At 41.9% G+C, this 10,622-nt stretch overlaps 1 protein-coding gene across 1 annotated transcript; it reads right to left on the reverse strand.

Annotated features, from left to right (window-relative positions):
• Positions 1 to 7,874: 7,874 nt before the first annotated feature.
• LOC147473571 (acyltransferase GLAUCE-like) lies at positions 7,875 to 10,308 on the reverse strand. The gene is made up of 2 exons (XM_086587272.1): positions 9,667 to 10,308; positions 7,875 to 8,887 (listed from the first exon to the last, which is right to left on the reverse strand). Exons 1-2 carry the CDS (start codon positions 10,288 to 10,290, stop codon positions 7,997 to 7,999), a joined length of 1,515 nt encoding a protein of 504 aa, XP_086443398.1. The 5' UTR covers positions 10,291 to 10,308; the 3' UTR covers positions 7,875 to 7,996.
• Positions 10,309 to 10,622: the final 314 nt, after the last annotated feature.

The following is a 10,622-nucleotide window of genomic DNA, read 5'->3' on the forward strand; positions in this document are numbered from 1 at the left end:
GGGCGGCTGGAGGGGTGACGCCTTCCAGACGTCCTAAGTTGGGTGACACAAATTGTTTGTTATCCCAACGTTCTGAGTTGGGTGATGCAAATCGTTTGCCACCCCAACGTTCTAAGTTGGGGGGTGGAGGGCACTCTGCGTCCAGCCGCTTCTCCTCGGTGATGATGCAGATGTTTAGATCCAACCGCTCTCTCCTCGGAGATCGCTGGTGTCTGCCGTGGTGCTTTGCAGGCGGTGCTAGTAGGGAGGGTGATGCTCCCACATCGTTCCGGAAGCCTAATCTGAAAAGGCATTCCGAAGTGGTTGAGTCGGAGGGGGCTAAGAAGGCCCGAACTGAGTCTGAAGACCGACTTGGTTCTGTTGAAGGTCGTTCGTCTTCAGGTCGGGTTCCTCTGAAGAGGATGAACCTGATTGATTTGGCTGATGATGCTGGGTTAGCTGAGGCCCGTGGAAAGAAGAAAGTTGGTGAGGCTGAGCCTGCTGCCGAGCAGGGCAAGGGGTCAGAAAGTATGGACCCAAGTAAGAAGAGTGACAATGTTGTCCTTGATAGAATGGTTACGTATGAGGACCCCTACAGTTTATTGCCGAAGTTTGTTGTGAATGGTAACTGTAGCTTCAAGTCCCCTTTGGTTGGTGGGGCGTTGTTGGAGAGTATTGTGCTTGCCGAGGATAGGCGCAAACTGGATAATAAGGGCCTGGAAGTGAACTTGGTGGAGATGGAACGGTTGTTATGCTATGTGAGTATTCTTCCATTATGAGCTTGCTCCTTTTGGGTCTTGTTGATTTTGATCCACTCTAATGTCTATGTTTGTTATCTTGTTTGCTAGGTTCTGGCAATGTATAGGAAGCTGAAGTATATGGCGTCTATCTCCGACCGTTACAAGAAGGAGCCGGATGTCGACAAGCAAACTTGTAGCGGTGGGGTGGCTGAAACAAGTGGAAGAATGGAGGTTGCGGGGTGAGGGATCAAGTGCAACAACCGGGTGGTAAAGTGGTTACATTTGCAACCCGCCTGGATTCTCAAAGTTGGAGGTTTAACAATGGGTTGATGAGTGCAAGCAAAGGGTCGCTCCATTCTTTGAAACGAAATGAAACCGCATATAACGACTTGGTGGACCGCGGTGGAGAGTGGTGATGTTTACGCGTCTTTGTTGGATGATTATATTGAGGCATTGGATAAGTATGATCACCTTAAGATGTCTCATTGAAAGTGGGCTGCAAAATTAATGTCTGCGCCGCATGCTTATGTATATGCTAGTAGACCATCGATTTGCAAATCGACCAAATCGTTGTGCCACCGGGTTGCTCCAAAATTGCTTCTTCATTTTTTCGGTTTGGATGTTTCGAAGTTGTTGTTGATCGACATTATCGATTCGGTGTTGTAAAGGGTGGTGATCCGGACCCTTTGAATGTGGATAATTTTTCTTGCGTGAATTGATTATGAACGCGTCTTGTATTTGTTCTTAGGTTGGGAGGTCTTTGAACAATATTTACACAACTCTTTGTTCTTGATAATCGATACAATATTATTTTTATGGGGATACCGAGGTCGTTTTCTCGAGATAACCTGGGGCCTCGGTATCTAACCGATTTTGTAATTAGAAATATTTAAATTACTTACTTGCTGAAGTCGACTTGAAGTATGCATGTGATTGCTTTTGTTTTTACTGGTTTGTTGTTTGACAACCTGTGCTGCATAGTACTAGTCCTGATGGACTGCTTGCCTTTGCTAGGTCGTCTTTTGTCACAGGTCGTAGAGTGTTTGAGTACGACCTGATGCATTTGCGTAGTTGGCACCTAGGCTTTGTCTTATCCCTAGGTGTACGCCCTGATTCGTTCTTTTTGGGGGAACTTCTTATTGATATAATTAACCTTTGAGTGGCCATTATATTTGAATATGTCTTAAACCCTTTGTGAGGTTGTAAGTTAACTTGGGGTCCTTTTGAGGGTCCCCTAGATTGAATTTGTCTGATAATTGGCATTTGAGTGGTAATTACAGTTGAACCATACCTAACCCTGGCGTTGGTGTTAAGTTGGTTTAGGGTCTTTTTGGGGGACCTTGATTTGAATTGATTGAAATTTACCATTGCGTAGCTATTGTTGTTGAGTCGTTCTAAACTCCGGCTTTGATATCCGACCTGACATTGTGATGTCTTAGGTAGGGCTGCGTAGTGTGAAATGCAAGGTGCTCATGTAATGCAAAAATGATAGCTGCACTCAAAATGTTAATGAGATTTCATTCACATTGACTTATGTACTTAGAGAAAAACTTATTGATAAAAGCGCTTGAGGATAGCTGTATTCCAAGGTCGGGGAAGCCTATCACCGAGCTGGGTTTTGATCCAGTATGCGCCATTTCCAACGACTTTGTCAACAATGTAGGGGCCCTCCCATGTTGGGTCGAGCTTGGCTGGTGCTAAAGTCTTTTTGAGGACTAGGTCGCCAGCTTGGAAAGATCTTGGGACGACCCTTTTGTTGTAAGAACGTTGGATTGTTTGGTGGTACCGAGCTAGGGATATTGTGGCAGTTTCTCTACGTTTTCTAGGATATCAACTTCTTTTTCCAAGATGTTGTCATTGACTCCTGATTCAACAATGTCAGATGGTGTAGTTGTGACATTGTTGAATCACTGCTTTCGTTCCGAAGCAAAGTGTGAAAGGAGACTCATTTGTACTGGATCTAGCTGTTGTTTTGTATGCCCATAGAATGTTTTCAAGTTGCTCTGGCCATTGGTTTTTCTTGCTCTCCAGCTTCTTTTGGAGGTTTTCTTTGATGGCCTGCTCTCGCATTGTCTGGTTTTCTTGTTGCAAAGTGATGAAGGCTTCTTGGAGTGTCTTCATCTGGTCTGCCAATGCTTGTAGGTTGGGCTCCATTGTGGTTTTTCTGACCAGCTTCGTGGGCTTGAGAAAAGAGTGATTGTTCTTTTTCTTAAAGAAACAAACCAGCAGACGGCGCCAATGTAGATGTTAGTTATTTTGGGACTACGACCTGATGATTTGTTGGATAGGAAATGGTTGCACTCTTCTTAGGATAAGAGTTGCCTACGTATCAAGTTTCTCGGGGTAAACTTGAATCAAGCCTTATGTAGTTCATCTCTTTCTATTTATAGATGTGTGCTTGAACCGTTATGGATTGCAGATCCACCTTGTGTGCTATCTTGGTGATTCGCCATTAATGTGTTGTTACAAAGTTAATGTTTCCTTGATTGTGGCGTTGATTGAGCTCCACGATTGTGCTAGTTGATATCTTTCCATGAATGGCTGTAACTGCTACTGGTGACGACCTGGATGCTGGGTCGTTAGTACGATCTGATGTTGTGGGACGAGCTGAAATAAGACGTCCTGCCATCTGGACACGTGCTTTGTAGTGTAGAACAAAAGGTACTTACAGCCATCAATTGTCAAGACGCAAGACAACGATGTTTTTCCTATTCTGGAAAACATTTATAAATTTGTCCAGTATTCTATCAAATACCACTAGCAAATAAAATTTACCAGCTATGATTTGCCGATGGTAGTTTTCACATCGGTAGATGAGCAAACTTTTGCGTGTCCATTATGCTATCAAGCACAATGCAAAATCACTTGCTTCTTTAGCAAAACAGATCACTTGCTTAATTTTCACAGAGCATCGATCTGTTTTCTTTGAAGATGCTCGTTTTTCAATGGCAGAGTTTGTTTTCCAATGTCTGCTTTTGATCATATTTTTCATTCGTGTATAGTTGTCAAATGGAAGCTTCCAAATATTCACAGCACAGTTCATTTACCAATTAGCACTGAGATCACTAACAATGTTCAGTGAACAATTATGGGTGCAATCCGAATGGAAGAATTTGGATATTATGGGATCCAAGCTTAGTGTCAGTGAACAAGCTACATGAAACTTCTCAGTTTATACATGTTAAGGTGATAGTGCTTAGCAATCAAGCCTGGTTCTTCTCCACCGTTATCTATGCAAGTAATGGTAGTCAGGACAGGTTAGGGCTATGGATGGATATAAAACAGCTTCACAGAAGTATCACTACTCCTTGTTGTGTGCTTGGTGATTTTAATAATGTGTTATACTCTCATGAAAGGATTGGGGCAGTAGTGCAGGCTCGGGAACACAGAACCTTTTGGGGATTGTCTAACCGACTCAGGGCTGTTTGATCCGAAAGCTTCCAGTTGTTATTATACGTGGACAAATTATGGTACTGGAGCTAATAGAAAGTGGTCAAAGATTGATAGGGTGCTTGTAAATATTGAGTGGACTTGTGCTTTTGCTCAGGCGACTGCTGAATTCCTCTCTCCAGGTATCTCTAATCACTCTCCCATGTTGGTGCATCTTGTGGACTTGGAAAGGGGCAGAATTCCATTCAGATTCTGTAATTACTGGGCTCTTCACAAGGATTTCAAGGCGGAGGTGCAAGAAGTGTGGGGTACTGAGGTAGTCGGAAGCCCGATGTATATATTAGTGTCAAAGCTGAACTTACTAAAAAATAGATTGCATGGATGGGCAATGAAGTACATGTCTGATATACACATCAAAACAGAGGCGGCAAGGGCTGAGTTACATTGTATACAAAAAGAGTCATGAGTTGAACCCATTTGGATGACCGGTATATGTGTAAAGGAAAAGGGAGCCAGAGAACGCTTATGTAATCTTATTGAGATGGAGTATATGGAATTGAAAGTGAAGGCAGCCAATGACTGGCTCGACTATGCAGACAAAGGAAATGTATTCTTTCATCAGGCTATCAAAGAAAGGAAGAATAGAAACAACATCTGGACTGTTTTGGACATGAATGGGGTAAAGCATGAAGGAGTTGCTCAAGTCTCAAATGCTTTCATATCCTTTTATAAAGAGCTGATTGGAGTCTCTTCTCAAGCTGTTTGCTCTGAAGAGATGTTGGATGGGATACCAGTGAGGGAAGTTATTGATCAAAGGACTGCTGAGATACTCTTTGAAGACATAACTGATGAGGAGATCAAGAAAGCTCTTTTCTCTATGGAAAATTCAAAAGCTCCGGGGCCAGATGGGTATACAGCTTTTTTCTTCAAGCATTCATGGGATATAGTGGGAGGTGACTTCTTAAATGCCATATAGTCCATTTTCAAGATCAACAGAGTACATAAAGGTACAAATGCCACTTTCCTTTGTTTAATTCCAAAGAAACCTATTGTATCCAAGGTTGATGAATATAGGCCTATAGCATGTTGTAATGTCACTTACAAGTGTATTGCCAAGGTTCTTAGTAACAGGATGAAGCCTCATATGGATCAGTGGATTGAGCTTAATCAGTCGGCCTTTGTCCCTGGGCGCAGCATACAAGATAACCTTCTTCTCGCGCATGAGCTCCTCAGAGGATATGCGAAAAAGCATGGACCAAAGAGATGTACTATCAAAGTAGATATCCTTACGATACTGTTAGTTGGGAATCCATGCTCCTTGTACTTAAAAAGTTCAAGTTTCCTCCAAAGTTTATAAATTGGCTTTCTATGAGCTTCACGTCCTCTCTCTTCTCTATCTTGATCAATGGAAGCCCATATGGATTCTTTGAAGGAAAAAGAGGGTTAAGGCAAGGCGACCCTCTGTCCCCCTATCTCTTTGTGCTGATCATGGAACTTCTGGGTTGTCTGTTAAAGCAAGGCCTCTCCTCCAAATCTTTCAGCCCTCACTCAAGATGCAAAAGGCTTGCTATAACTCATTTGAGTTTTGCAGATGATGTTCTCCTCTTCAGAAAGGGAAGCCTAGATCTATCCTAGCGGTCAAAGACTATATTGATCAATTTTCAGCTCTTTCGGGGCTCAGTTAACATCATGAAAACATCTATCCTTCTTTGGAAGCATGTCAAAAGATGATGGAGTAGCTCTAGCAGGGTTCTTGGGTATTCGGTTAGTTGCTCCCCTATCAAGTACTTAGGCACGCCTCTCCACGACTTCAAAATCAATGCAAAGGATTGTCTTCCACTGATTGAAAGACTCACTGTTAGAATGTCAAATTGGAAGAATAGAGCCTTGTCCTATGCAGGCAGATTGCAGCTCATACAGTCAATTCTTTCGTCTTTTCACATCTATTGGGCTAAGACGTTCATTCTCCCAGTGAGTGTGCTTGACAAAGTGGCTAAGATATGTAACAGGTTTTTATGGAGTGGAGTCTCGATGCAAGCAAAAATGCATAAAGCAAGTCATGCAACTCTGAGGTTGCATAAAAAGGAGGGTGGGTTGAGCATCATTGACCCTAGAGTGTGGAATAGAGCAGCTTACTGTGGGCTTGTGTTCAAGGTGGTGAGTAAAGAAGAGACTTTGTGGACAAAATGGACGTGGGAATATCACATTGGAAACAAACATTTCTGGTCTATGAAGATTCCACAGGACTGCTCGTGGGTCTGGCGTAGTATCCTCAAGCACAGAAAGATTGCACGGAAATATATAAAGTGCTTGATCGCAAATGGTGAAGATACAAGTCTGTGGCATGATCCGTGGATTTCGTCTAAGCTACTGATCCATAATTCTCAAGCTAGAAATATGCTCCAGGTGCCTGATGATGCAAAGGTGAGCCTCCTTATTACAAATGGCGAATGGAATGGGCTGGTTAGTCTCCTTCAAGACAGTGAACTAAAGACGAGTATACTGCAGACCTCTATCAATGTAAATCTTGAAAAGGATGTGGTAGTCTGGAGCCCAGCTAGCAATGGTAAGTTCTCCACCAAATCTGCGTATGTGACTCTAAAACATATGAGACAAAGAGTTGCGTGGTACAAACTAGTCTGGGGGAAGTATACAGTACCGAAGCACTCCTTCATTGCGTGGCAACTCTTTGCAGGGTGCTTGGCTACACAAGATCGGTTGATCCACAGGAAGATTATCACTCAATCTAGGTGTTGCCTCTGTGGAAACCAAGCTGAAAACTCAAAGCACCTGTTCTTTGACTGCGAATTCTCCCAAAAGGTATGGGCTGCAGGCTGGGACTAGGCGTTGTAGTGCAAGAGTCAAATCTTGAATGGTATCGTCTCATGAGAATTACTCGATCAAACTCTACCGCCAATGAGATAATTCGGACTCTGATCTGCGCTACGGTTTATGGGATCTGGAATGAAAGAAACTGCCGAAAGTTTAAAAGCAAGACCCACACGGATGAAGTGATCAGCAGAGATATAGTAAACGGGATGAGAATTTACTTACAAAGGGTGATAAAAGAAGTCGATTTATTCTGCGGAAACTAAAACATGATGAGTGCTCTTGGGATTGAACTCTTGGTTAAGCGAAAAAAGCGATACAAGGGCGATGGGTAAAGCCACCACCGGTACGACAAAGATTAACTTCGGATGGAGCTGTGAATCTTCTTTGGAGCGGGGATATGGGGAGTCTTTGAGAAACCATGAGGGAGCACCTTTGATCATGTTCATGGGAAATACCAACCTCAGGTCGGTGATTATACAAGAGTTAAAAGGGATCGAGCGTAGCTGCTAGCAGCTTGCTACATGAACCTGTAAAAAGGATCATGCTGGAGTCGGACTCTTTGCGAGCAGTAAATGTGATTAATCGAAAGGAGGACTGTCCTTGGTATTGTTGGGACCTAGTAGAGTCCATTAGGAAAAGCATGCGTCTCTTTGAGACAGTGGTGGTAACCCATGTATACAGGGAGATGAATAGAGTAGCCGATTGGCTGGCCAAGTCTAGTACAGTAAAGGATTGTATATATCCTGGTGTGAGGCTAGGTACTGTTTTTAACACTCCTCCACTTGTCTATGAGCTTTTTGTAATAGTGGAGGAGGATGTAAGAGGTATGATGTATCAAAGAGTTTAAGCTTATACAGGTTGGGGTCTGCCTAACCCCTAGCTGTTTCAAAAAAAAAAAAAACAATGTTCAGCTAGCATCCAAAACTTCCAACATTCCCCTAAATGTTCTTAGAACATTCTCAGCAATTTAGATACAAACTGGCACATAAACGAAAAAGTAAAAAAACAATTGTACACACATACATCTGGAGAAAACATCACAACCCACTAAATCATTATAGTAATTCTTGAAAAAGGAATTGGAATTTCTCCATCTCCATCTCTGGAAGAGATACAAGAACATGCAGTCCCTTAAATTTCTTGCCTTCAACTTCTGGGATTAACGTGATAGCATTGTTCCCATGGTTAGGCACCACTGGACAACTCCACGTTGGCCTTCCCCAAGGGTACTCAATCTCATTTAATCCTAAATTCCACCATGAAGATATAACAGCGTCACCATAGGGAAATCCCTTGTTCACTTCTAACCAATCAATAATAGACTTAGCATACTCATCTGTCATTCTAGCGTCAGCTTGAGCAACCATTTGCACCAAGTGTGAGAAAGGTCGCTTTTCAATTTTACCACAAGTAGTTGTCGCGTAAGCACTAAGGATAGCATTTCCTGCATAGGATGATGGAAGGCGTGGTCGCATTCTTGATCGAATACTGGCAGCATATAGGATTGTTGATGATTTCTCTGGATCATTTTCTAGATTTTTAGCTTTAGCCACACATTGCCATATATGTGCTGTTACAACATTAAAGCCTGTCGCATGAGCAATATTGTCACCACCGCCTCTCCTTGCTTTCTGTTTTAGGTTGATAATATCATCCAGCCTTAGTTGGAAATACTGAGAGTTGAGCTTTTGGAATGTGGCTTTCAGTAGCGTGGACTTATTTCCTTGTAGGCTTTCGAAATTGAGCATCTCTGGGTGGGAAAACGTGACTCTTGGTGGGGATCTAGCTGCTAAAAGGTGACGGTTATTGTAAGGAGGTAAGACTAGATCATTGCCTGCAAGGAGAGAGGCCAGATTTTCTAACCAAATTTTGCTACTAATGCCATCAAGTGTTACATGACTGAGAGCAAAGCCTAATGCAAATCCACCACACCGGAGTGATGTGACCTGAATTAAAGAATGGAAAAGAATATAATTATGTCAAGGCGACGAGTTGAAATTTTTTAGAGCGCAGCTAACTAAAACATATCATAATTGATGAAATATACAAGCACTAAATTCCGAAAAGTTGACTCTACTTCTTTGGTTCTTCCACGGAAAGTACTAATAGGCGTTTACATATTGTAGAAACTCGATGGGATTTTTTTTTTTTTTAAAATAATTTATATTAAGAAGAAGCTAAGAGTAGTAACTATGGTGCTCTACCTGTTAGAATGTAAAATATTAGATTTTGTTTAGTTCTGTTAAATTGTTTTAAGGATCTAGTGTACGGCAATGATTGTGTTACAAATCACATTTTAACATAGGTGAATTTCAATGATAAATTGTAGATAACAAATCGATCATGTGCAGATATAGAAAGCTCTTTGTAGAAAACATTTTGAAGAGCCCTCTTTGTAGAAAACATTTTGAAGAGCCTTGGGCAGTTTCAAAAGCATGTTTAAACTTTAGATTATATTTATATGTAGACCATACTCCATGGAACAGAAGTTTTCTGTTTTGAGAGATCAAAAGTGAACTTGAGAGTCAAGTCACAAGACCGAGAAGAAATCTAAGAAGCCAGCCCGCTTGATGAGTTGCATCATTGGTGTTTGATGCCACGTTTTAGTCATTTTTTACAAGCGGCTGGTTAAAACATACTCTTAAGGTTTTTTTTTTTCATTTTTTTTTTTGTCTTAGCAGTTCTCTTCTCAGATACATGCATGCTTAGTTTCTCTGCTTCATACCTGCATGACAAGGAGAGGCTGGTCCCCGGGCAAGGCATTCCATTTTCTAAGTGCAAATTGTTGATTTGCTAAATTTGGAGAGCCAATACCTCCCAGCTCTTCAAATGACAAGTCACAAGAAGCAACCACAAATCCCGCCCCAACTGCGTTGCAATCAATTTCTAGTCGACCTTTTTTATTGCTCCACCTCAACCTCCCGGCCAAGAAATCATACTGCACCAGAATCTTTCTATATGCGTTTTCAAGTTTTGCAATTATGTCTTCCATAGAAAAATTCGGGTTCCTAGAGAAGAACAGAATTGTACTAGCCTTGAAGTTAAGAGTTTTGTCTATATTGGAAAGGAATATCGATCTTCTTTCAGTTTCCTCTATTGGGAGTACTAAGGCAGTACTATGGATTTTTACAGTTTGGTCTACAGTTTCAAGAATTGCGGATGGGCGCATTGAACGTTGAATGGATTGACAACGAGGGCGTGAAGGAGGAACCATTTTTGAAGATTTTAGCTGATGGAAAATGCGGGGGTTTGAAAATGTTGTAAAATATGCGCAAGGGCGCAACTTAGGATGAGACACATTGTGGTGGTGGTAAGGAAAGAGTAGTCCTTGGGAGAGAGTTGTCGTCATTGAAGTTGGTTAGGAGTCTCAAACTGAACTATGAGTTGAAGAGGTATATAATTTGCGTATTTATAGAAGGACAGTGGTATGCAATCCCAAGTAGAAGTCCCAATAATTTGATCATTCTTCATTTAGATTGACCCTCTACTGGCAGCAACATTAATGTTTAGCCCAACGCGGAGAGATATTTGGGATACACACTCGGAATTATGGGTGTCAGATGTTACGAGTTGATGACATGGCGGATGAAGAAGAACTCAACAAGATCACCCATGTGGTATGGCCGTATGGCCTCTACAGACATTTATTATTGAGGAACTAATAAAGCAACATATATATAT

The sequence above is a fragment of the Coptis chinensis genome, unplaced genomic scaffold (genome assembly GCF_015680905.1).
Source record: "Coptis chinensis isolate HL-2020 unplaced genomic scaffold, ASM1568090v1 utg2290_pilon_pilon, whole genome shotgun sequence".
Taxonomy (NCBI): domain Eukaryota; kingdom Viridiplantae; phylum Streptophyta; class Magnoliopsida; order Ranunculales; family Ranunculaceae; genus Coptis; species Coptis chinensis.